This window comes from Dasypus novemcinctus, chromosome 9, assembly GCF_030445035.2.
Source record: "Dasypus novemcinctus isolate mDasNov1 chromosome 9, mDasNov1.1.hap2, whole genome shotgun sequence".
In the NCBI taxonomy this organism is placed as follows: Eukaryota; Metazoa; Chordata; class Mammalia; order Cingulata; family Dasypodidae; genus Dasypus; species Dasypus novemcinctus.
Window position 1 is genome coordinate 103,705,764 of NC_080681.1, and position 26,646 is coordinate 103,732,409.

Below are 26,646 nucleotides of genomic sequence, written 5' to 3' on the forward strand. Positions count from 1 at the left end.
TTTTGTGTGTGTAGTCTTTAGTATTTTCTATATATAAGATCATGTTCATCTGTGAATAGAGATAGTTTTTGCTTTTCCTTCCCAATATGGATGACTTTATTTCTTTTTCTTGCTAATTGTCCTGGCTGGAACCTCCAATGGTGAATAGAAGTGGCAAGAGTGGACATCCTTGCCTTGTTCTTGATGAGAGAGGGACAGTTTTCAGTCTTTCACTGTTAAGTATTGTGTTAGCTGTGGATTTTTCTAGATGCGCCTTTTCAGATTGAGGAAGTTCCCTTCCATTCCTAGTGTGTTGAGTGTTCATATCATGAAAGGGACTGTCTGTTTAGGCTTGCCACTTTATGGCTTGCATTGTGCCCGGCACTGGCTGAACAAATGCAGTGAGAGGGGGAAGGGCTAATAGAGGTTGATGAGAGCTCAGCCTTCCCGTGACCCTTCCCACAACTTCCCGTGACCCTTCCCACAACTTCCCGTGACCCTTCCCACAACTTCCCGTGACCCTTCCCACAACGACTGGCGCTGTCCTCGTCCCTGACTTCAGGCTTGGGCCCTTTCTCTTTGCTTGCTCCTCTCAGTCTTAACCCTGACCTGACCCACAGATTTGGGTTCTATTATAAATTATCTTCATTTTCACGTTAAGAGATGGGTTCAGCTCTGTTGCGTGACCTGTGGGTAAGTGGTGGGGTCAGAATTCACACCCAGGCTGGCTCGTTTCTCCGACTGCGGTTCCAGTATCTGCCGGGTGGGGGAAGGAGTGCACTAAGCCACAGGCTAAAGAGATGATGCATCTCTGCGAGAGCCTGGCAGACTTTGAGGGGCAGGAACTGAGGAGAGGCCTTATTTCGGAGTAGAATGTCAGATGCATTCAGATGAACCTGACTTCACGGGACTCCTCTCTCGCTGGCGCCCCGCAGGCCTCCCCTGTGAAGGGCCATCATGTCCTGAGAGCTTGATGGGCCCCAGGGTAACCCCCACCTCCTGGGAGGCAAGAGGGGTAGAGAAGGCAGAGATTACAGTTCCCTTTTACAGAGGAGGAAACCGAGGCCCCGGAAGGTCAGGAGTTGGCCCAAGGCCTCAACATCATAATCTCTGAGTTGAATGTCGAAGACCCATACCAGGGTCTGGGAAGAAACGGGAGCAGCCAGGGCCTGCAGGGCCCTGAAAGTCAGGGCGTTTCTGTCCCGGGTTTGTTGACGGACTCTGATGGAGGCAAGGGCTGAGCGCTCTCAGGAGCCAGGTGGGCTGGCTCCCCTGGAGAGAGGTGGGCTTCCAGCTGCCCCGTGAGCCAGCTGACGGTGCAGTCCAACCTGCGGGTGCCAGGGCCCCCCCCCCGAGGCCTGGGCGTGAGCCTGGGGCTAACCAGGGGTCCTGTGAACTTTGGGGTCTCCCTGTCTGGAGCCCTCACCGCCTGGGCTGTTGTGATGGCTCAGGCCTCTCTGCTTGAGGAGGTGGCAACAGTTGCAGGAAGGATTTCTACATCTTATTAGCAAGGAAGACAGACGTCTCGAGAGCCTGAAAGAAACCTTCTCGAAAGGCAGCCGGGAATGAGAAAGTTGTGGAGGCCGAGCTGGGTCAGGGCACGGGTCAGGCAGTGGGGTAGGGAGTGGAGAGAAGACTGGGCTCAGTGGAGACAAGAAGGGCATTTAGTGGGTGCTGCTTCTATGCCAGGCACCGTGCTTTGCATCCTTGGAGCTCCTATCTCCAAGAGGTAAGTTTCATCCTTTTCCTTTTAATAGATGAGGAAACTGAGCTCTGGGGCTTTTAGACACTTGCTGGAGATCATGGGGCTAGGAAACGACAGAGCCGGGATTTGAGCAGAACACATCCCAGCTGGCACCAGTGGCACTTGTGCACGCGTTGGTGGCACTGGTGACAGAGCGGGAGCTCAGCAGCCGTCCGTGCCCCATGAAACATCGTGGGGCGGTGGAGGACGTGACAGACCGTGGAGCCCGGCAGGTTTGTGTTAGAATCCTGGCTCTGCCACTTAACTTGCTGTGTGACTTGAGACCTCTTACTTCACCTCCCTGGGCCTCAGTTTCCACATACGTAAAATATCCCTCACCTAGAGTTGAGAGGAGCAAATGAACAAGTGGACATAAAGCCACTGGTATGGGGCAGGCTGAGTGTAAGTGGCGGTGGTGGTCGGTGTCAGCGTCAGTCCTGGCTCTCTACTCTGGACTCACGGTCACTGATGCTTGAAGCCGGTCACCTGGGTCCCCTGGAGTGGGAGCCCCTTGAGGGCAGGGTGGGCTGTCCCTTTGCACCCAGCACAGGCCTGCATGTGAGAAGAACAAGGGTGGAACGAGGGCCCGAGCTGCGCCAGGCAGCTGCTGAAATAGATGGGGAAGGGAGGGGAAAAGCACTGCCTGGCCTCAAACGTCCCACACACATCAGGACTACGTCCCCTTCAGGCCATAGGTCCCAATCATCACAGCTAGCATTTATTTTTTTAAAGATTTATTTATTCCCCCCACTTCTTGTTTGCACTTGCTGTCTGCTCTCTGTGTCTGTGCTGTCTGCTCTCTGTGTCTGCTCATCTTCTCTTTAGGAGACACTGGGAACTGAACCTGGGACTTCCCATGGGCAGAGAGGTGCTCAATCATTTGAGCCTCCTCAGCTCCATGCTTTGTTGTATCTCTCATTGTCTTTCCTCTTTGTGTCTCCTTGTTGCGTCAGCTCACTGTGACTGCCCATTGCACCAGCTTGCTGTCTTGCTTGTCTTCTCCAGGAGGCACCAGAAACCAAACCTGGGACCTCCTATGTGGTGGGTGGGTACCCAATTGCTTGAGCCACATCTGGGGCACAGGCAGTGAACATTTTATACATATTCACTCATTTAATCCTCAAAACAACCCTATGAAATAGATACTATTATCATCAGCCCCGTTATGCAGGTGGTGAAACTAAAGCACAGAGCGCTTAAGTGATTTGCTGAAGGTCACACAGCTAATAAGTGTTAAAGCCACAATTCAAACACGACTTTAATTTTTCTTTTTAAGATATATTTTGCTGATTTATTTTTCCCCACTCCCTCATTGTTTGCACTTGCTGTCTCTTTTTGTCTTCCTTGCTTTTTTAGGAGGCACTGGGAACTGAACCCAGGACCTCCGATGTGGGAGGGAGGTACCTAATCACTTGAGCCACCTCCACTTCCTGCTTTGTTGTGTCTATCTTGTTTTCCTCCTTGTGTCTCTTATTGCATCAGCTCACTGCGCCTGCCCTCCTTGTCAGCTCACTATTTTGTTCATCTTTAGGAGGTCCTGGGTTCAGATCTCTCCCTTGTGGTGGCAGGAGCTCAATCTCTTGAGCCACATCCGCTTCCCTAATTTAATTTAATTTAAACCACTACACTGAATAGTCCCTTGGGGAACAAGCAGCAAGAATCTGACCTTGGTATGAAAACAAGGACTTAATAATTATCCTAATAGTGACTGGTGTGGGCTTAGTTTAAAAAGCACATTATAGCATATAAATTGCTTTTATGGTTATGATCTCATTTTATCCTCCAACTTCTCTGTGAAGAAGGTAGAATGTTATTATCCCCTTTTTGCTGGTGAGAAATTAAGATTCATGGAAGGAAAGTGACTTTCCCAGTCAATGATAATTTATTGAGCACTTGCTATATGCAAAGTCCTTTACTCACATTACCTATTGAATCAGCACACAACCCCAGGAGGTAGATGTTCACTGTTGTTCCCATATTCCAGATGAGGAAACTGAGGCTCCAGGAGGCAACTCTCCCAGATCCCATAGCTTGTAAATGAGAGCTGGGACTCAATCGCAGGTCTGAGCTGATAACCACTGGGCTCTCTGGCCTCCGTCCTGTCCAGGGCAGATGTTACCTCTGGGTTGTTTTTGTCCACCTCCTGGTCCTCCCCACCCCACCTCCCCGCTTCAAGCCACTCCTGAGCAGTTCTTAACACTGCCTTAATTAAGTCTTCTTACCTAAGTGTCTGCTCCATTAAAGTACTTTCTGCTATGAGTTTTTGGCTTAATTATACTGCTTTGTTCATTGTACTTAATCGGGTGATCTGATTAATCACCATTTTATTTATCCAAATGTTCATATGTCTGCATCCAGCATCTCCTGGGAGAGCGCCGTTCCTGAGGGTTTTTTTGCCCGCCTGGCTTGTCTTCTGCTCCACCCCTGTCTTAAGGCTCCTCTGGAGGACACCCTCCTCCCAGGCCTCTGCTGCCCCCTCCAGAGCCTGTTGGTATCCCGGCCTCTGGGGGATGGCACTGGGGATGGCCCAATGGTTTGGACATGGGGACCTGAGCAGAGGCAGAGCAGACATTGCCAGGAAGAGGGGACTCCTGAGCCAGGGCCCCGGAGCATGGAGAAGGATTCTGGGCCAAGACCTCAGCATCTGCACCTGATCGCCCACCTCCAGCCCGTCCTCCTCATTCATCCAGAGAGGACCCGGCCCAAAGCATGCCGCTTCCACGTCACTCCACTCAAACCTTCCCTAGCTTCTCGGAGCCACTGAGACCCAGCCGCATCTCTCCCCATTCTGCCACCCCTCACTTCACCCGTTCCAAGCTGCTCCCGGGCACCCAAGCCTGCCGTCCTCTCACACCCAGGGAGAGTGGCCAGCTTGGCCCTGTTTGCCAGGGACTTTCTCCAGTTTGGCACTGAAAGTCCACATCCTGGGCTCCCTGTCAAGGGCAAACCAGGACATTTGGTTACCGTCCCCACACCTAGGATTCCTGCCCGTGCAGATCCATGCTCATTTGTCACCTGTCAAGTTCATACTAATCCTTCACGGACCACTTTCTTCTTTTAGTGTCTATATTTTGTGTTTCTATCAAAGTATTTATTATTCCTCAATATAAAAACTTCACAGATAGGTATTTGGCCAAGTCTCAAAGACCCTCATAGTCCACTCTCCAGTTAATTTGGTGATTCTTTCTTTTTTTCTTTTTCTTCTTCACAAAAATAAGATCGTACAAATCAAGCAATTCTGCAGCCAATTGCTTGGCCCTCTTGCTATATCACGTTGCAATGGCTGCATTGCATCTCATGGTGGGGAGGTACCCCAATTGATTTGTGCCCCCTTCTGAGGAATATGCAGAGTGCTTCCAGTGCCTTGTGATTATAGGCAATTCAAGGCCATGTTGAAATGTCACCTCCTCCATGAAGTCTTCCTTGACCCTCCCTTGTCCCCTTTTTTTTCTCATTACTGTCATTATTTTCATCACAATAGCTAACATTTATGGGGCACTCACTATGCCAGGTCCTTGACATACATTATCTCATTAATTTTTACAATACCTCCGGAACTGTGGAGACTGTTATTTTCCCTATTTCACAGATAGGGAAACTGAGGATCATAAGGAAGATAAATCTAAAGTCACACAGCTGGTAAGCAGCAGAGCCAAGATCTAAGCCCGGGCAGTCTGAGTCCAGAGCCCCTTGCCGGCTACCCTAATCCACCTCCCGTGAATTCCCAGACGCTGGCCTGGAGTGGGGCTGCTGAGGCCCAGGGCCAGCTCAGGTGCCCTCTGCGCCTGGTGATGCAGCACACAAGGACAAAGCACATAGGAGGTGTTGTTGATGAAAAGAATGTGCAAAGCTGGTAGCCCCCAAATTCTAAGCCACTTCCTGCCAGAACCCAGGAATTAGTGGGAGGCAGGTGGCAGAGTAGTCCCAGGTTGGAAGAGCAGGCCCCACCGGGCGCCTGTGGGCTTTTCTGGACCTGTAAGAGGGGCCTGTTTCACAGACCAAGAAAAAGGAGCTCCAGAGCTCAGGGGGCTGCCAAGGCCTGGGCTGGGGGGTGAAACCAGAAGGCCCCTCGGGCCTCAGCACCCCGTGAGGTAGGCATCCTTGTCCCCATTCTACAGAGGAGGGAAGCGGGCCACAGCCCCTGCCCCCCTACCTACTACTGGTGGGTTTGGCCCAGAGGGTCGATGAGCAGACAGACTCGATGAGCGGGAAGGACCCTTTGATTTTTTTCTTTACACTTCCCCCTCAGAGTACCTTGGGCTGCTTGGCCCAGGGTTTATGCAAATTAATGTAGATGTATGCTAATTAGACCACTACACGGCATTGTTCCAATGGAGCTGCGGGCTCTGAGGTGTAGAGGGATACGTCTGCCCAGAAGGGGCCTGAGAAACCCCACAGCTGGGGAAGGGATGGGGACAGGCCGGGGTCCCTGAGGCGCGGAGGTGGTGTGGTCATGGAGGCTGAGGCCAGGCCCCAGGCGCTGCCTCCTGACAGGACCAGGGCTGGCCCCACTGGCCACCTGAGACGGTCCTGGGCCTCCCCGACAGCTCCAAGCCTGGTCTCTGAGGGCCAATTATACAGAAGGCAGTGACCAGCTGCTCCCTGCTCGCCCAAGCCCAGCTGCGGGGGGGGGGGGGGGGGGGGGCAGACTTCCTGATGGGGAAGCTGAGAGGCAGATGAGCCGGGGCCTCGCGCTCCTGAGGAGGAGGGACTCGCCTCTCCAAAGCGCAGGGCTCTGAGGGGTGAGATCCCCAAATGCTGGGGCATGCAGACGGGCTCAGTAGCCAAGTCTCAGAGACCGGTGTGGTGTGGTGGGGAAGGGCGACGGCTTAGCCCCCAGACAGAAGGGTCAGGGTCTCATCTTCTCTGTGTCCTCTTGGGCAAGCCCCTTTGCTTCTCTGGACCTCAGTTTCCTCCTTTATCCTCCTATCAATGGGGATAGGATTAAGAAAAATGAGGCGACCTTTATCACATATATGCTTTGCAAACATTTTCTCCCAGTATGCTACTTGTCTTATTTTCCTAACAACGTCTTTTGCAGAGCAAAAGTTTTTAAATTTAAAAATGTCCAATTTATTAAACCTTTTTCCATTTGGAAAAAAACAAAGAGAGAGAGAAATGAGGTGAGTACTTGGCTTAATATACATTAGGTGCTCAATAAGTGAGTCTAAAATCCTAGACTCATCGAGAGAGGTTATTAAGCTCCTGCTGGGAAATTTCTTTTTGCTTTTAATGGGAAAGAACTTTCTGTCCTCCTGCCTTGCCTTGCACGCGCTCTCTGGGCTGGGGCAGATGTTCCTAGTGTCTGCCCTGAGGGGACGGGAACTGGGTCCTTCCTACTCCCTGGCATCTCAGCACGCAGCACGCAGAAGGCACTAAGGAAATGTCTGTAGAATCAATGAATCAGTGTTAAGTACTCAGAGGGGAGGAAGCGTTAGCTGCTACATCACTGCCCGCAGGAGCTGGGTGGGCGACTCCGAGGGGCCCTGCGGTCCAGAGCAGGCCTGCCCCCACCTCCGCTCCGCCCTTCTCTCCTGCCTGTGCGGTGCGAGGGAGGACGGGTGTAGAGACAAGGACCAAGATCCCAGCTCTGTCGCTTCCTGCCTGGGGGACTTCAGGAGGCTCCGGGGACTGCTCTGCAAAGCTCCTCTGAAACAGGGGAGCCTTCCTGTTGAGACGGTCCCCCTAGGGCTGTGGGGAGAGGGTGCCCCTGGCTGCCAGAACCTGGGGGTGCTGGATTCGGGTGTAACCGGGCAGGGGGAGGGCAGTAGGGCTGTGATGCCCCAGGCAGCACCTGGAGATAGGCCAGACCAGAGGCCAGCAGAGCGGGGGGCTCTGGGGAAGAAGGGTCAGGAGCCCCTCGACAGGTCACGGGACCCCAAGGTCGAGGGCAGGCTGGCAGGCCACGGAGGCACCAAGCCCCTAAGGTACAGGTGAGAACACTGAGGCCCGGAGAAGGAGGAGACCTCAGATGCCCTGAGCTGCGCTAGTGTTGTTCCAAGCTAGGAACCAAATTTTAAAACTATTTTCTCTTGACCTTAAAAAAAAAAAATGAGAAATTTGTTAAAAAAAATTTTTCAGACATACAGAAGCATGTGTATTTAAAAGCAAAAGTCTCCCATTTCCACTTCCCCAAGATAGATTCTTGTAACTGTTTATTGTGTTTCCCAGGTGCTTTATTCTGCATTTCCAGTCACACACCCTTGGTGTCTTTTTTTGGCTTTAGTTTTTTTAACACAAATGGAATCATATTGTTCTGCAGTTTGCCTTTTTCACCTAGCAGTGAAAGCCTTGGCCGTTTTCCTGCATCAGTACATGTGGCTCATAAATCACGCATTCATTCTTCCTTCCTTTCAATATGCAATTATTCAGCACCAACTGCATCCTAGGTCTAGTTGCTCAGTGCTGGGTACAAAGGACAATGGGACACGATTCCTCAGAGGGGATATTGACTGGGTAACAATTCCACGTGGTGGGATCTTGGCCAGGTCAGAGGGAGGCAGAGGGCTGCAGACCTGGAAGAGAGGGTGTGTGTGTGTGCACACTTATGCACATGCATTTGAGTGTGTGCACTGGGACCAGGCAGGAGTCTGCACAGGCACTGTGTGCAGTGGGCCGGAACCTGGCAGGGAAGTCCCCGTCATCAGCTACAGAGGTCTGTGGTTATCTGTGTCCAGAACAAGCGGCCACACCAGCTTGTTCACTACTGGATCCACTGCACCTGGCCCAGGGCCTGGCACACAGTAGGTGTTTGGTGAATTGAGTCCCTACTGGATCCTTCTTCCCTGACCAGGCCGAAGACTACCCAGTCTCCATGACTGCTGTGTTTACTTCGACCCGAAGCTCTGCTCCATGTTCGGAGGGCACTGACCCCAGGTGGAACCCCGGAGATGGAGGCAGAGCTCGGGGAGAGTGAGAGGACTGTCCCCACGGGCCAGTCACTGCCCCTTTCTGCTGTCAGTCTGCTCCCTCCCTCCCTAATGAGGGGGCTGGACCAGCCCATCTCCCTGGGCCCTGCCCGCGCCACTGTCTGTGGCTTCAGTCCCACTGCCTCATTTCACGGATGAGGAGCTGAGTCGAGTTTAATTTTGTCAGCTGCCTCAGAAATCCATTGGGAAAAGGGGGGTTTGAGTTTGGGGTGCAGAAAAGGCCACGGCCATATACTGAGCATCAACTGTGTGCCAGGCGTCTGGCCGAGGGACTGACGTGTTCTGTTTAAATGCTCAGGACATTTTACTGGGGACTCAGGAAGGGGGCTCCGCAAGGGGGAGGAGTAACTTGCCTAAGGTCGCCCAGTGAGTCAGGGACCGGCTGGGGAGCCCTTCCGCCCTCACGCCTCTGTGAACTAAAGTCAGTAAGAGAGAGTACTAGGCTGGCCTAAACCTTCTCCAAAAACTTCTGGGGCACCTCCCTCGTCACTCCCCAGACGGCCTGACTTCTGTGTCTAAGGCCTGTGGCGACATGGCTGGAATTTTGGCCAGGGAAGTAGCTGACTTGCAAAACTGGCTGCAAAAGGCTTGGGTGTAAGAGGCTTCTGATGGGTTCCATGGCCCCGAGCCCAGCCCCCTTCCCACCTCCCCTCGCCAGTTTCCTGGGCTGGGGTGAGCCCCTCTGCATTATTCATCCCTCGCCCCCAGCCCCCACCTGGTGTTGGGCTCCTGGGGTTGGCGTCTAGACAGACAAGAGCATCCTACTGAGAACAGAGGCAGCCCTGACTCGGGGCTGAAGGTTCCCATGGCAACTGCATCCCCCTCAGCTGGCAGCTACCCGATAAATAAATAATCAGGGGTGGGGGCAGGGGGCTGAGGAGGAGGGGCGGTAGGGGGAGCCTCGTGGAGGCCTCTGGAGAGGAGAGGGACCAGTCAGGTTGGAGGTACGCTGGGAAGAGGGCGACTGGTATTTCAATAGCCACAAGAGAGAAGAAGGTGGATGGAGAAAAGTGGCCAGATGTGAAAGATTTAGAAGAGCCAAGAGCCAGGATTCAATGGCAGGGTAGGTATGGGGAGCTGGGGAGCAGGACCTGAAGTTGAGGTTTTCTGGCTTATACAGCTAGACAACTCATGGGGCCCAGAACACTTGAAATGGACCAGGCCTGGGCGTATTGCGTGCACAGTGTCCAGCCAACCAGTGGGCAGTTGGTTATAAAGGGAGGCTGAAATAGAAGCAGGTAGTCGAGTTTCCTAGGATGCATTGCCTGCGGTGAGTGGCGCTTGGAGAGGGACCCGGATGTGGTCTTGAGGCCCTCTAAATAGGAGGGTGAGCTACACTGGAATCAGGAGTGGCCAGGGAGGACGGAGGATGGGGTTAATTTTGTGCACCTGTCGTGTGCCCCTGGAAATGCAGCGGTGGAGCACAGGCAAAAGCCTCTGCCTTCAAGGAGCTTCCTCTAATGCCCTAGAGAGACAATACAAGAGTGGATAATATGTTAGTCAGTGATGAGTATCGTGGGATAAATAGACCGGGGTGGGGCAGGGGCAGGAGGTTCTGGCGAGGAATTTAATTTTAAATAACACTCTTCACAACCCTAAGAGGGAATCCTCTCCATTCTGTTAGCAAGGAAACTGAGGCACGGGGAGGGTAAGTGACTTACCCAGAGGTGTGTCGTAATCCGCAGCCTCAGGATATTCACCCAGGCCGGTGGTCTTTCACCCACTCTCTGCTTCTGACCCCTAGACTGCCCTGCCCCTGGGTAAAGCCAGGGCACAGAAACCAGAGAAGAGCACGTTGCCCTCGGCAGGGGAGAGGGCAGTTGAGGTCAGGAGGACAGTGAGGACTGAGACTCATCTCAGCGAGAACCTTCCCATGCCAGGCAGCTGCCCTGGAGCGAGCAGAGGAGCCAGAGGAGGGCGGCCTTTTGGACCCCGTTGGTCATGCTGTTGAGAGGGAGAGGGCACTTGCTGAAGGTGGGCGAGGGGCTCCTTTTTTTAAATGAGACGTGAGGGTGTTTTTAGGAGCCAGCGGGAAGGGTCCTGAGGACAGGGAGAAGTTGCGTTTATGTGAGAGAAGTTTGCAGGTGGTATAGGCAGGAGGGAGACGGGTCATTGCTGGGAGTGAGCATAGGGGCAAGTCCTAGGAACGTGGGGGACAGTGGGAAGATCTGAAAAGTTATCAGAGAGAGAGTTGGCCAGAGAGACCTCATCAGATTGTAGGACAATATGAGGGACTCTGAACGTCCCTATCTGTGACTGGAGGACTGGCCTGCCCCGCACAGTGACGACTGCTTTGCAGGCACTGAGAAAACAAGCAGTTGGGTTTATCTTGGTGTGGGTGTTTGCCAGATGTCTTGCCAAAGCAGGGCAACAAGGGAGTTTGGGCTCTTGGCAAAGCTGATTCTCCAGAATGGGATCGTGGAATACTAGCAGGGTGAGTTGGGATACAAAGAGAGGAGAGGGCCTGGGGGCCTGGGGGACCAGACCAGTCATCATGAAAGGTGTTGGGGTGCATGCTGGGGTGGTTGGAGAAGGGCCGTCAAACTGGTGACTTTGGAGGCAGGGCAGTTACCGGTGATGAGGACACAGTCCAAGAGGCAGCTGTGCATTAGGAGGTATGAAGGGGACAGTCAGGGGAGAGAAGGAGCTTGCAAGACCAAGAGAAGTCAAGGTGCTGGGTGGGGTGGGCCAAGAGGTCAAAGTCAACCAAAGCAATGCAGAGGCCAAACTCTTTTTCTTTTTTTTCTTTTTTTAATATTTATTTATTTATTCTCTCTCTCTCTCACACACACACACACACACACACACCATTGTCTGTTCTCTGTGTACATTCACTGTGTGTTCTTCTGTGTCTGCTTGTCTTTAGGCAGCACCAGGAACCTATCCCGGGGCCTTCCAGAGTGGGAGAGAGGCGCTCATTCTCTTGTGCCACCTCAGCTCCCTGGTCTGCTGTGTCTCTTATTGTCCCTCCTCTGTGTCTCTTTTTGTTGGATCCAGGAATCAAACCCTGGACCTCCCTTATGGTAGACGGGAGCCCAATTGCTTGAGCCACATCTGCTTCCCCAAATTCATTTTCAAAGAAGGAGCCAATGAATGACAAGGCCAGCCATGGAAGGAGGTCGCATAGCCACAAGGGCCGGAGCCACAGGGACACAGGGTCCTACAGTTTTACAAGCAGCTTGGAGACCTTAGAGGACCCAAGGAATGGGATGAAGGAAGAGTAGCAGATTCACTTGAGAAGGCAGCAGGGAAAGTGACTTCCTTGAGTAACGTGCAGGGGCTGAAGGGACTCATCAGGGAAGGAGCTGAGGATATAGGGGCTCTTGCTGGTTTGGGGGGGCAGTGTGGGGGCAGGAAGGCTGGTCTGGGGAAGGCAGCACAGAAGGCTGTGGAGAGACAAGGTAGACAACTAATGGGCAGGAATGCCGGACTTTGGGTGTTGACAGAAAAAGACAGGGCTGCAAGACTTGGGTGACCTGCTCTCGTCTGTCACTCTGCGGAGGGTGGTCCCTAGGATCAGTGGTCAAGGGACTCGGCTCGCAAGGCTGGGGTCCTGTGTGACTGGGGTAGTGACAGGCCCAGAAGCTGTAGGCCTTCCCCAACCTCTGTATGTGGCATTCAGGACAGGGGAGGGAGCTGCAGGTGGAACTCAGCCATGTGGGCGCTGATGCCACCCATCATGCCTACCAAATGGAACCCCAAAGAAACTCAGGACAGGGAAGCTCAAGTCCATTACTGTGTTGGGAGGGGGGCACGTCCTGACTCTATGGGGAGAGGACACGGAGGCTTGCAGTTGAGACCCTCCCAGTCCTTGCCCTCCGTGTCCTCTTGCCTCTTGATATCCTTTTACTATAATAGAACCATATAAAGTAAGTATAGCGCTTTCAGTGTGTTCTGGGAGTTGTTCTAGAGAATTATTGAACCTGAGGTGGTGATGGGAACCCCTGAATTTTTGGGTCCCCGAACTTGCATCTGGAATGTGAAAGGCAATCTGGTGGAGGAAGGCGGCGAAGTTCGGCAGAGTTGAAGGGAGCTGCCCTGTAGCTGCTGAGGCTAGTTAGGAGAGCGGCTCAGGGAGATTTGTATTTTAGAATAAGCACCCCTTTGCTCCTTTGTAAAGGAGTAGGTTGTTCTTGCCTGACATAGCTCCTCCCATCAACAAAACAAAGACACCCCAAGGCCAGTTATAGCTTAAAATCAGCACAGCCCTCAGCTTATCGGTTCTAAGCTGGTACAACCAGATGGGGAAGATGTTTTTCCTATTTTGTCCTTCGCATTATTTGTTAATTATCTGCGTGTCACTGCTGCGCAGGTGGAAGCCCTGGGATATTTGACTTGGTTTTCTCATTGAAAATAGCAATAACTTTAGGGAAACGGACTTTGGCCCAGTGGTTAGGGCGTCCGTCTACCATATGGGAGGTCCGCGGTTCGGACCTGGGCCTCCTTGACCCGTGTGGAGCTGGCCATGCGCAGTGCTGATGCGCGCAAGGAGTGCTGTGCCACGCAAGGGTGTCCCCCGCGTAGGGGAGCCCCACACGCAAGGAGTGTGCCCCGTAAGGAAAGCCGCCCAGCGCGAAAGAAAGTGCAGCCTGCCCAGGAATGGCGCCGCCCACACTTCCCATGCCACTGACGACAACAGAAGCGGACAAAGAAACAAGACGCAGCAAATAGACACAGAGAACAGACAACCAGGGGAGGGGGGGGAATTAAATAAATAAATAAATCTTTAAAAAAGAAAAAAAGAAAATAGCAATAACTTTAAAGTTTGCTTTATTTATAATAAGACACTACATTTTTTTTTAAGATACTGAATTTCAGTTTTAAGAGAAGATACAATTAAATCTCTCTGTAGTCATCATTGGAGAAAGAGACAGAATTCTTCAGGCCTGGGGTGTAGCCTGGCCTACATGGGTTGTAACTGTCTGCTTTCCCACCCATCTCTTCTATCAACCTCTAAGTTCCCAAAGAGCAGGGACCACGACTTACCCTTCTGCCCAGCACAGGGACTCACACAGACTAAACATTTTATGAATAAATAAGATTTATTTTATTTTATTTCTCTCCCCCTTCCCCCTGTTGTCTGCTCTCTGTGTCCATTTGCTGTGTGTTCTTCTGTGCATTTTGTCAGCAGCACCAGGAATCTGTGTCTCTTTTTGTTGTGTTGTCTTGCTGCATCAGCTCTCTGTGTGTGCGGTGCCACTCCTAGTTAGGCTGCGCTTTTTTTGTGTGGGCCAGCTCTCCTTGCGGGGGCACACTCCTTGTGCGTGGGGCTCCCCTATGTGGGGGACACCCCTGCATGGCATCAGCACTGTGCTTGTGCCGGCTCACCACATGGGTTTGAACCCTGGACCTCCCATATGGTAGGCGGATGCTCTATCAGTTGAGCTAAATCCTCTTCCCATCTATGAATAAATAAGTGATGCAGACATTGGATGGAAGAATATTAGATGAATGGATTTGTGGGTGGGGGTGGGGATGAATGGGAGAATGATTGTTGGGTGGGAGGTTGAAAGGAAGCTGGAGGGAAACTGGAGGGATGGTTGGAGGGCTGCTCAGGACCCTGGAGGGATGGAGAACAGCCAGTGCTCCATGTTCAGTGAAAGGAGATATCCCTTTGAGTCAGAGCAATCAAGGAGGTCTTCCTAGAAAAAGGGGTAAGTTGCACTTTGAAGACAAAGAAGACTTGGAGAAAGGGAAAGGAAGATGGGACTTCAAGCAAGTGTTGTTTCAGCTGTCTGGGGAAGGAGCTGATGAGGAATAAAAGATTGAGCCAGATCTTAGCCTTCAATACCAAACCAACGGAAGCAGATATGGCTCAATGGATAAGCTTCTGCCTACCATATAGGAGGACCAGAGTTTGATACCCAATGCCTGTGGCCCATGTGGTAAGCTGGCCCACTTGGAATGCTACTGCACGCAAGGAGTGTCGCCCCGCACAGGGGTGCCCCCCATGCAAGCGGTGGCCCCCATGCAAGGAGGGCAGCCCCACGCAGGAAAGTAGACCACTTAGGAGTGGTGTCGCCCACACGGAGAGCTGATGCAACAGAAAAGAGACAGAGAAGAGACAATATGAGATGCAGTGAACTAGGGAGCTGAGGTGGAGCAAGAGAATGATCACCTCTCTCCCACTCCGGAAGGTCCCAGGATGGGTTCCCGGAGCCACCTACTGAGAATACAACAGACACAGAAGAACACACAGCGAATGGACACAGAGAGCAGACAATGGAGCAGGGGGAGTGGGGAGAAATAAGGGAAAAAACAAACCAAGAAGTTTAGACTTTGTCTTCTATTAATTAGCTACCACTTATCAAGTCAAATTGTCTACTAGTTGTGTGATATCATCATGTGCTCCTAACTTCTCAGAGGAGGATTTTCTTCCCTATTTATAGTTGAAGAAATAGGTCCGAAGGGAAAAGTGACTTGCCCCAAGTCACACAGCAAGCTGGAATTGGATCCCTAGTTTGAGGGACTCCAAAGCTTCATTTTCTTTTTAAAACCATCCCATGCTGCCTGCTGTATCATTGAGATCATGGAGAATATGGAGTTTTGAGCAGGCGCTGGGGTGGGGGTGGGAGGTGGAAATGTCATGTGTCAGGTAGGCGGGTCTTGACAGGGAGTCTCCCCAGCTCCCCTGATTTGGGCATCTGTCACAGCCACTTCCTCCATCTATCCTCTGACAGGGACCGCCTTCCCTATGACCAGGTCCCAGCCAAGCCAAGAGCATCAAGCTGGACACCAAACCACCAGGGCTCCTGTGGCTTTATGGCCTGGCAGAGTCAGGAGAAATAGTGAAGAACAGAAGTTGGGGAGACCTCTGGGCAGGGGGAGCAGAAGAGACAGACTGTGGCAGTGGGCCCTTGGCAAGCCTGGGGAGTCTCTCCCCAAGGGTCGGCAGACCATTGAAATTAAGCCTGGAAGGGCCCTTAGAGATCATCTAGTCCAGTGCCCTCTGTGTATGGAAAAGGAGTCTAACACTCTAGGGAGGAGGTGCCCAAGGTCACCCAGGAGACAGTGACAAGTCCTTCAACAGAACCCGCACCTCTTGGCTCCCCAGCCAGTGCCAACTGGGAAGGGTGGTATGTCTGTGCCAAAATGAGACAGGTGGCAAAGAAAGACAGAATGGCTGCCTGGCTCTGCCACCAACCTGCTGTGTGACCTTGGGCAAGTCACTTCTCTCTGAACCTCATGTTCTCTTCAAAACAAGATAATGATCCCAGCCCTGCCTTTCTGCCAAGGACTATCCAGTGAGAGATGAACTTGGAAAGCTCTTTACAATCTGCATAGCCCTGAGAGATGATGAGTCACTAGCAAAAAGCAGGCTGGTGCCAGGTGGGTCAGGGCCAGGGTTGGGCTTGGCACCAGGCTCTCCTAAAGCCCCTTGCTCAAGCCTGCAGCTTCTTTGGTGTCTGCCCAAGCTTTGCCATCTGCGTGGCAAAATGAGCTCCATCTCCTCCTGGCTCCTTGTCAGGAAAAAGGCTTTTGGGATCTATACACTTGATCAGAATCTTCCCGCTCCCTTCCCAGCCAGATGCTCCTCTCCTATTTTAGTCAGGGCTCTTGGTTGCAAGTGACAGAATTCAGAAGCACAAGGAAAGAGAACTAGCTTTAAGCACAGCTGAATTCAGGACCTAAAATGTCACCAAGATGCTTGTTTGCTCTCCCTCATTCTCTCTCTGTCCCTCAGTTGGCAGAAAGAGCCACCAGCAGCTCCAGGCTGACAACATACCTGCTTAGATATCCTGGCAGGTAGCATCTCTCCCAATTACTCCAGGAAATATTCAGGGTGACTGTCAGGCCCAGGGCACAGGTGAATGCTCATCCCTGAACTGGTCATTCTGTCCTTGATTGCTTGGCTAGTACTGGGTCTCACACCCCCCCCCAGAAACTGGAAGTGGGGTCAGCCCACCCAAGCCACAAGGACAGAGCATGTGGGAGGTGGTTCTCTAAAACAAAAGAGATGGCTCCTCCCACCAGAAGAAGGGATGCTGAACAGCCAAACAATAGGTATGCTTGGCACCTTTGTTCTTAAGTGCACCAGCTACAAGATTGGACCAGAAGGCTGCTGGTGAGGAGTGTTATTGATTCCTGTATCAGTTAGCTCTTGCTGCATAACAAATCACTCAAAAACTTAGGGGGTTAAAACAACCACCATTTCATTTAACTCAGGATTCTGTGGGTCAGCTGGGAGAGTCCTCTGGCCTGGGCTGTCCTGTGTCTGTGGTCAGCTGGTGTGTTGGTTAGTAGCTGAATCACCTAGGATGACCTCACTTGGGTGTCTGATGGTTGATGGGCTGTCAGGTGGGGTGCCTCGGTTCTCCTCCCCTTGGCCTCTCATCCTCTAGCAGGTTAGCTCTGGCTCCTTCACAAGGGGGGCTCTGTGTTACAAGGGAAGCAAGTGGGCAAGGTCCAGTGCACACGCATTTTCCAAGCCTTTGCTTGCATCGTGTTTGCTCAAGTCCCATTGGGCAAAGCAAGTCACGTGACCACACACAGACCAGAGTCTGTGTGGGAGGCACTACAAAGAGCGTGGAAACGGGGAAAGGTAGAATTGGAGGCCAATTTTGCCATCTATTCCAGTTCCCTTGGGGAAGAGGAGTGAAGAAAATCCCTTTCTCTGTGGCCCATGGATCCTGGCAGGGATTGGTGGCCAGAGAAGCCTCCAGATAGGACGTCCTTGGAAAAGGGGACTTGGGCAAAGGCACTTCCCTGGGTCCTTCAGGGCCATAGCTCAGCCCTTGCCTGAGCCTCTGGGAAGGGGTCTGGGTCCTGGCCCCACAGGTGCAGAGACTCACCTGGGGACGGTGCAGGAGTTTGGACTGGCAGTGGGGGAGGGGAGGACATGTTCTGAACTATGGCCCCTCCCTCCCTTCGGCCCACCCCAAAGTCATGATCAGGGATCATCCCCACCCTACCCCCAGACTTTCCCCCACCTCTTATCATCCTTTTGGTACAGGGGGGCTGGGATCGCCTTGAGACTGTGTACAATCAGACCACAGTTCTCATCACCATAGTAACTGGTATCATCTGCTCCACAGGGTCAAAGAAAGAGTCCCTGTCCTTCTCTTTTAGGGGGTGACTGTGGCCTTAGCCTACTCTCTCCCCACAGGTGGCTGCACTGGAGCGGCAGATCTTTGACTTCCTGGGCTACCAATGGGCTCCCATCCTCGCCAACTTCCTACACATCATGGCAGTCATCCTGGGCATCTTTGGCACAGTTCAGTACCGCTCCCGGTACCTCATCCTGGTACGACTCACCTGCCCCTCCCCAGCTGACCCCAAGCTTGTTTTTCTCTGCCCTGCCCATACTTTCCTGCTCCTTCAGCCAGAACTGCCACCCACCCACCCCATATGCCCGGTACCCAGACCCCTGCTGCTCCATCCCTGCTGGTGGAGTGGATGCCCAAATCCCAGTGTTTCTCTGCTCAGTGGAGACGAGGTTGGTATTCCTCCTAAAGAACTTCCTAGGGAAACAATCCAAATATTAACAAGCAATATCATTTAGTGAGTGCCTACCATTTGCTAGGTACGCTGCTCAGAATTTCAGATGCTTTATTTCTTCTTTACAACAGCCCAGTGAGGTACCTCTTACCATCTCCATTTTCCAGATGAGGAAACAGGCTCAGAAACGTTACGAAGCTTCCTGAGGTCACACGGCTAATAAGTGGCAGAGCCAGGATTAGAGCCCCAGATCCAGAGTGCAAGCTCCTGCCAGGTGCCCGAGCTGCCTCCGTGAGCCATGGGAGAGATGAGGGAGGCATGGGCCTCATCCACTTTGGCTTCTCAGAAGCGTCTTGTCCGCTGGTGGCCGTGATCTGACCCCTTCAGGGTCCCTGCTGACTGACGGTCATTGAGGCTCTGGTCTAGAGTGACCAATGTGGCCTTGAGGTCAGTGCCTACCTACACTCCAGGCCCAGGAGTCAGATTGTGACCCCAGCTCCCCCGTCCTTCTCCCTCATCCAAGCCCTGGTCCCTGATGGTCTCCTTCAAGTGACTGTTTTCATCTCGACTCACCCATATCTCCTGCTATTTCTTTGACCCATTACGTCTTTATTGAGATAGAAGGCTTTTCAGTGGATTTACTACATAAACGCCTGACACCTGTGATTATGATAGCTGACAATGCCATGCTGCCACCAGAGCCCACCCGTATTCATCCAGGGCTTCTCTCCACCTCCCACGACTCCACTCCCAGGGGCCAGGTGAACAGGCTTCCACAGCTCTCTCACCTGAATAGAAGCCCTCTCTCCAGTTCTCAGGAAAGCCCCGGGACCCACTGTAATCACACTGTCTACCAAGTTGCAGCCACTGGTATCACAGACAGAGGACTTAGATGGAAATAATGAGCTCCCAGACCTACTTGAACAGCCTTCTCTCTAGCTCTTTGCAGTAGGACAGATGCTCTTCTCCCCAGAAGCAGCTGCATCTGGCATGTGGGAGAACCCAGGAGCCAAGGGATCCCACTGCAGCCCTAACACTGCTGCTCCCACACCCTTCCCTCCCATCCTCTCCCTCCGGCTAGTTGGAGGATTGCTGGAGATGCACATGGGTCACTCAGGAGTAGTTTACAGAGCAAGAAGGGAAGGGAGGAGAGGGACCAAGTGAGAGCTTCCAGAACCCAGACTGGGCTCCCTTTCCATCTTTGGGCCTCACCCTTCCTCTCCCTGAAAAAATCCCAATCTTCTGCCTGAGGCCTCTGAATCCCACCTCCAATGACCAGTGGTCTAACATGCAGCGCTTCCTGTAAGCCACTTTTTAGTTGACTGTTTCCTCCAGTGAGCACCTGTCTCTGCTGGGCACTGGCCCTTGCCCTCTAGTGGTTCACTGTCTGGAGCATGTTTAAGCAAGCACTATCCAAGATCACAATCCCCTAGGGATTGTTTAAAAAGCTCTTGAGCTCCATCCCTAGTGATTCAGAATCAGTAGGTCTGGAGGCGCGACCCAAGAACCTACATTTTTAACAGACTCCCCAAGTGATTCCATTACATTCCAGAGACTGCTGGTCTAGTGGATTTGTTCTCTGTGGAGTGGATAGAATTAGCAGTTAGAGGACTGGGGTTTGAGTGCCAGCTCTACCTCTTCCTAACTGTGTGATCTTGGACAACTTAAATCTCCTCTCTGGGCCTTAAAATGAGTTTTTCTAAAGAGAGGACGGTGCCTACCTTGCAGGGCTATTGTAAGGACTGAGCAGATGTAAAAATGATTTGTAAACCATCGAGTGCTCTGAATGAGGTAACATCATATTTCCTCAACAGAGGTCTCCTCAGTCCTTGAGTTCTGCCACCATTGACACACCCATCCCCACTCCCCCAACCTCATGCTGATTCATCCTCTGCTTTCCCCAGTATGCAGCCTGGCTGGTGCTCTGGGTTGGCTGGAATGCATTTATCATCTGCTTCTACCTGGAGGTTGGACAGCTGTCCCAGGTAAGCCACAGGCCTGGCAGTGCCAAAGGACAGAGCCTGACCTCTCCCATTCCCTAGCCCAGCGGTTTCCTGGTGTGAAGTGGGTCTGGAGCATTATTTCCTGGAGATACCTCCCTCTACACACCCGTATAATCTGTGCTTCCCGCTCCCCTACATGTTGTCTCTGGCTTCCTCCACACTTCTCAAAAACAAATGATAGAGCAGATAAGGCTGAAGAGCAGTTGGTATGAAGATGGGCCGGGGGCCCCAACTGACCACAAGTTCAGTACAAGCCAACAGTATATGGTGGCCCAGAAAGCTACTCTTAGGCCCCATTAATAGAAGTAGAGAATTCAGAGCAAGGGAGGTGCCCTGGTCCTTTGTAATGCTTAGCTCACAGAGGGGGCCAGTTCTAATCATCATTTTTCAGAACGGAAGGAGACTAGTTAGGAGACTAGTTAGAGTTTGTTCAGTAAATATTGAGGGAACAAGGCTATGTGGAGAACTATCAAAGAAAGTGGAAGCATTTAGCATGGAGAAAAGCAAGCCCAGAGGGACACAACTTCCATTTTCAGATAAAGCAAAATTCTGTGAATAAGGCCACTGGCTTTGTAGTTCCACCCTACTAGATTCAAATCCCAGCTCTAGCATTTCTTAGCTGTGTGACCCTGGGCAAGGCGTTTAACCTCTCTGAGCTTCAGTTTCCTCATCTATTAAGTGGAGATCATTGCAACCTCAACTTCATGTGGTTGTTAAAAGGATGAAATGAAATACATCTAGGTTGCTTGACATCTGGTTAGCACACAATGAATATTTATCGGCCACCTTAACGAGTGAATAGATCAATGAATATGTGGATGCATACCCCTGTTTAAAATTTCTGATCTAAGCCAGTCCATTCTCCAAATTAACAAATGGGAAGACCAAAGAGAGATTTGCCCAGGATCACACACAGGGAAAGCAGTGGAGAGGCTGAACAGACATGAAGGGGCCTCATTGAGATTTCACCACTGAGTGGGAAGTTGGACCTAGTTACTGTTAATGCCCCTTCCAACTCTGAAATTCCCAGGCTCCTGTGGGTCAGCACCAGCCCCTTCAAACTCTTTGATAGGAGAGTGAGGCCTGCACGGTCTTCAGCACCACCTATTGGTCAAATACGGACTTGCCAGTACAGACTCTCTCCATAACCTTCAGGAATCAAGCTAGGAGAGAAGGCTGCTGCAACAGCCCCGGTGTGAAGCAGGCCTTATATAGGGCGCCTGGGGCCTGGGGAGTACCTCCCTCTCCTCCCTGCTCAGTATCCCAGGCCCCTCTGCCCCCAGGACCGGGACTTCATCATGACCTTCAACACATCCCTGCACCGCTCCTGGTGGATGGAGAACGGGCCAGGCTGCCTGGTGACACCAGTCTTGAACTCCCGCCTGGCCCTGGAGGACCACCATGTTATCTCCGTCACTGGCTGCCTGCTTGACTATCCTTACATCGAAGCACTCAGCAGTGCCCTGCAGATCTTCCTAGCAGTGAGTCCTCCTGTCTTCTTACCCTACAGACACTCCCAGAGGTGGAAGCCTCCATCCCAGCCCTTTTTTCTAGACCTGGTAGGAGAGGGTAGACCTAGGTCTTCCAGCCTGCCTGTCCTCTGCCTGGGCCTGTTCCATATCTTGTACCACCTCTCTTCACACCTGCCCCAGCCCTCAGGCAGGGAGTGAGCCAGTCTAATGAATAAATTGCGACATCAGACCATGAGTCAGTTCTGAGCTTGAATTTCCAATATACCTTCTGCATAACCTGGGACAATTCACTTGCTTTATCCAAGCTTGTTTCCTTATTCTCAAAAAGAATGACAATATCCACCTCATAGAGTTGTAAGAATAAAATAAGAGAGAATAATGACCCAGAACTGGCTCCAAAATAGTAATAGGTATCATTAGGTCCCATTTCTAGGAGGGCCAGCTCTCTTCTAGCCACTTTATACACAAAGAGCCAGATAATTCTCTTAACAACCTTGTTGCCCAGGTCCAGCTGGGGAAATTGAGGCTCAAAGAGGTGAATGATTATTTGTCCAAAGTGTCTCTCCCAGAACAGAGAATGGAACCTGGTGTTTGACTTTAAGGTGTAGTCCTTTAACTTGCAGTTGTTATGAGTTGCCTTCATCCTGACCACCAAGTTGTGGCAAGCAGGGGTGAGGAAGGGCTCCCCTCTCCTCCCTCCCTCTCTGATGCACCACTCCCTACTCCAGCTGTTCGGCTTCGTGTTCGCCTGCTACGTGAGCAAAGTGTTCTTGGAGGAGGAGGACAGCTGTGAGTACAGCGCGCATAGGGAAGTGGGGAAGACCTGGCCCCGCACCACCCCGCGCCTTCAGCACCCTGGACAGAGGCGCACACCCTCTGGGCCGCAGCCCAGCCCCTGGCCCTAGCACCGCCCCCCCTACCCGCCCCACTTAGGCCTGCCCCTGGGGGGGGGGACCCTCCCCAAACCCCACCTTTTCCTGGCACCGCCCAGTCTTCCGATCTCACCCCACCTCGCCTCTTGGAGTCCTGCCTTTTAACCGTGTCCAGCCACACTCCCTAGAGTCTTTTCCTTCGCCCCTCAGGCTCTACCATCTCAGGCCCTAGAAACCATCCTGGCCTGGCTCCCTCACTTCCAAACCCTTATTAGGCCCATCCTAAATTATCCGGCCTAGAGCCCCGCCCCTAAGGCCAGGTCAAGGATCTGGCCCTCATGGTCCCCCTGCCCGGGCTTCTCCAGCTCTGCTTCCTGCCCCTTAAACGCTTCCCTTTCAGGACTCACCCCATTAACAAGCCCCCTACCGGCACACCCCTAATCTGCCCCTCCCCGGCCCTGCAGTTGACTTCATCGGTGGTTTTGACTCCTACGGTTACCAGGCGCCGCAGAAGACGTCGCATTTACAACTGCAGCCTCTGTACACGTGAGTCAAGGCGCGGACCAGGATGGGGTTGGGGGCGGGCGGCAATGCTGTGGGAAAGAAGGGAAGTGAGGAGGGGGCAGGACAGCCTCGTGTCTCCGCCTGCATTCATTCGGGGGCCTCTTCCCTAACCTGCGTTTGTTTCCTCCAGGTCGGGGTAGCTTCTGCCCCGCGCCCACCCCGGCGACGCACCCTTGGCGGCTGGACTGACAGCCATGGCGGCCAGGTCGGGCCAAGATGGGCAGGCGCGCCCCCTGGCGGCTCGCGCACTAACTGCAGCCTGCGCCCGCTCGACCTGGGTCTGCAGCCAGAGGACTTTCAGCCTTGAACTTGGCCCTTCCAGCCCCGACTTCAGGGGTTCGGCCGGGCGGGGCGGGGGAGGGGTGGATCGCGGGGTTTGTATTTTTTTTTATCTCAGCCTTGGCGTTCGCTGAGGCCTCCCCTCCCCTCCAGACTGTCTGTTTCGCCCCTCACCCAGCACTCTGTCCCCAGTTCAGAGACAAATAGCTGAATTGGACAGACTTACTGAGTCTCACCACACACAGTTACCAGCCCTGGGGAAAGATAGCGCAGCCTGGGAGCAGGAGTCATGGGTTCTAACGTGAGCTCTATCACAGACTCTGACATCTGTCAGAGCTCTTGCCTTCTGTGGACCGCAGGCTTCCCACCTCCAATAACAAAATATTAATTCCTTAGAGAGGTGGTGTTCTTTCTAGCCTAATCATTTGCTTCAATGCCCTGGGCTAAGCTAGGATTATAATTCTCATTTTGCAGATGTGGAAACTGAAGCCCAGAAATGTAGAATGATTTGCTTGAGGCCTTACAGCTAAGCTTTTGGTAGAGCCAGGCCTTGAAACGCAGTGCACTTTCTGTGGTGTCAGACTCCACAAACCAGGGGCTGGTCTCTGAGTTCCATTTCCAAGCCCCCTTCTAGCTTGGATCGTCTGAACCCATGTGATCTCCGGCCCAAGCTCTCTGTCGCCACCACCCTTAACCCACGTCTCTCTTAAAGCAATACACTTGTTCTCTTGTCGGGAACCGGATGGATGGAGCCCAGAGCCCTGAATTCAGCCCGACTCACAGGGAAACCTTCCTAGGCTCATGCTCTGTCCACCTTAGCAAACCTCTCATGCTCTTCTCCAGTAAAGGGGTGCCATGGCTCAGCCGCCCCCCTCCCTTCCAGGCCCCTGAGCCTGGTCTGCTGCATCCATGATTCCTGTCAGCACTCCGCCAACCCCCGAAGGCGCTGTTCACCTCACCAGTTGGCAGACCTGTGTCTGGAGAGTGGAAGAAGACCAGTCAACACTGCCCGAATACCAGGGTGGCCAGATCACCAGCGTCTGTCACCACACCAGTGTTCAGAGGCTGTCTCTAACAGTCCAGAAGGAGCTCTAAAGGGACAGATGGGGATGTGGGTCATGGGGAAGGACCGGCAGGGCCAGCACCCCCACCTTACTCGGAGTAGCATAGAGGTGTGGGCTCATTCTTCCCACTTCCCTCCACAGACACCCCAGAGGATACTATGTTCTGTTCACTGGCTGATATGTCCGTGGACAAGTGGGTCAGTCCTCAGCATCCTGGTCTGACATGGGAGTGGCCTTGGATTATGAAGGAGGGTGAGAGGCAGGGAAGGACCGGAGGGAAGCCCAGGTCCTACTGATGGTTTGCACACCGGAGCTCATCCATGGTGACCGTGCCATTCCTTGCTCTCCAACCTCAGTTCTAGCATTCCCTACTTTCTAAGGCCAAAATGTCCTGGCGCTAGGCCAGCACCCCCACTCCCACCTGCAGTGCTGTGCCAGGGAGCCAGCCCCCGGAGTTCCTCTGACCATCAGAGGCACTTGGGTCCCTAAGGTCTGCCCAGCCGACTCAAGAGGGGGATGGTTCCTGCCTCCAGCCCTCTCCCATCCCCAGCCAGCTCTCATCTCTTCCAATCCCCATGCCCCCACCCCCTTTCTACTCAACGGGTTTAGCCACTAGTGCTTTGAAGCCTTTTGTTTTTATAAGGTTTTTGCAAAGGGAATGGGTTCTCTTCTCAGTGGGACCTTGCAAGGTGGGGAGTGCTCCCCTGGTTTTTGTGCAAGTGAGTTGATTAAAGATGGTGTTTTCTTCTCTATTTTCTTGTTCTCCTGCCCTGTGAGTCAGCAGGACCTTCTGAGGGTGGGCAGCGTTGGTGGGTCAATGTCATCATCAAACTTTCCTGGGGCACTGCCTATGTCTCTGATTGGCTTTGTGGCTTTGGGCAAGTCACACCTCTTTTCCTTATCTGTAAAACAGAGGTTGGACTAAATTGGTGGGTTTCTAAACCTAGCTGCACAATCCTCTGGAGAGCTTGTTATTTATTTTTTCTGATTAAGTGCATGTTAAGTTTATGCTTCAAAATATCCTTTGCATCTTGGCTCCATCCTCTTTCTCACAATTCAGCTTCCTGACATTTTATGACTTGGCAGAAAGTGCTTGAGACATGGATTCCTGCATCCCATCCAGGACATATAGGATCCTTTCTTGGGAATACATCCCAGGAATCACTGTTTTTAGTTACTTATTTTTTGGACAGGCACAACAAAATACAGAATTCAGAAGGTACCCAGGGGCTATATACACTTAACAAAATGTCATATCGTTCCAAAGATAGTCAATTCTTTAAAAAGTTATGCATATATATATGCATATGCCACACAAATGGCAACATATTCTACTTGCTGCTCTACCCCCATGCCTTTTTTCATTTATCTCTGAATCTTGGAAATCAACCCCCATAATACATCCAGAGCCACGTCCTGTTCTTCCACCTCCTAATGAGTTGGTAGAATTGGGACTTTTATTTTTTCTTTGCTTGAAATTTTATTGTTTTGATGTTACTTTTTAAAAGGTGATTGTATTAATCAGCCAGTATGGTGCTGATGCAAAATACCAGAAATCTGCTGGCTTTTTTTTTTTTTTTTTTTAAGATTTATTTCTTAATCTATTTCTCTCAAACTATCAGGTGAACAGCTATCTCTCTTCTGGGGTCTCTGCCGTGTCTAATGGAGTCTTCTCTGTTTCCTCACGTATCTGCTTCTCTGCCTTCTTCTCCTACGTGTTTACTTCCCAGGGCTTTACCTTAAAACTCCAACCTCCCTTCTCTGCAGTGTGGTTTCTCAACATCCTATGGTTATGGCCCAATCAAGTAAAAGTGAAACCTCTGAATCCAATATAGTCTAATATGCCCAGAGGAAAAGACCAGCTCATGAACATAATACAATATCTATTTTTGAAATTCATAAATAACATCAAGCCGCTACAGTGATCAACAGAAGTTCAAATCCCATTATAAGATCATGGATTTGAGTATGCGTTAATGTTGAAATTTCTCAGCATCAAAGTTTAATTATTACACAACAGTCAAGCAACAATACTGTTTCAGAATTGGGATTTTTGTCAAGACCCCCAGGTGGTCCTGATGCCTCTAGGATAAGAATAATTTTTTTTCTTGTATTCATTAACTTTTTTTTTAATTTTAATTTTTAAAGATATTTAGATTACATAAATGTTACATAAAAAATAAAGGGGATTCTCATGCCCTGCTCTCCACACTGTCTGCATTTACCCCCATAACAATATCCTTCATTAGTAATGGTATACTCATTGCAATTGATGAACACATTTTGGAGCATTGCCACTAAG

At 51.8% G+C, this 26,646-nt stretch overlaps 1 protein-coding gene across 2 annotated transcripts in view; it reads left to right on the forward strand.

The window, feature by feature from the left end:
• NKAIN1 (sodium/potassium transporting ATPase interacting 1) overlaps window positions 1–25,096 on the forward strand; it is a 43,425-nt gene extending 18,329 nt beyond the window's left edge. Inside the window, exons 2-7 of one of the 2 annotated variants that reach the window (XM_004465727.5) lie at window positions 17,759–17,896; window positions 19,995–20,075; window positions 21,377–21,574; window positions 22,294–22,354; window positions 22,902–22,983; window positions 23,132–25,096. In XM_004465727.5, coding sequence (XP_004465784.1) covers window positions 17,759–17,896; window positions 19,995–20,075; window positions 21,377–21,574; window positions 22,294–22,354; window positions 22,902–22,983; window positions 23,132–23,141 — 570 coding nt within the window. In that variant the 3' untranslated portion in view covers window positions 23,142–25,096. The remainder of the gene's footprint in view (window positions 1–17,758; window positions 17,897–19,994; window positions 20,076–21,376; window positions 21,575–22,293; window positions 22,355–22,901; window positions 22,984–23,131) is intronic. The other variant, XM_004465728.5, reaches the window with a different exon arrangement.
• The last annotated feature ends 1,550 nt before the right edge of the window (window positions 25,097–26,646 follow it).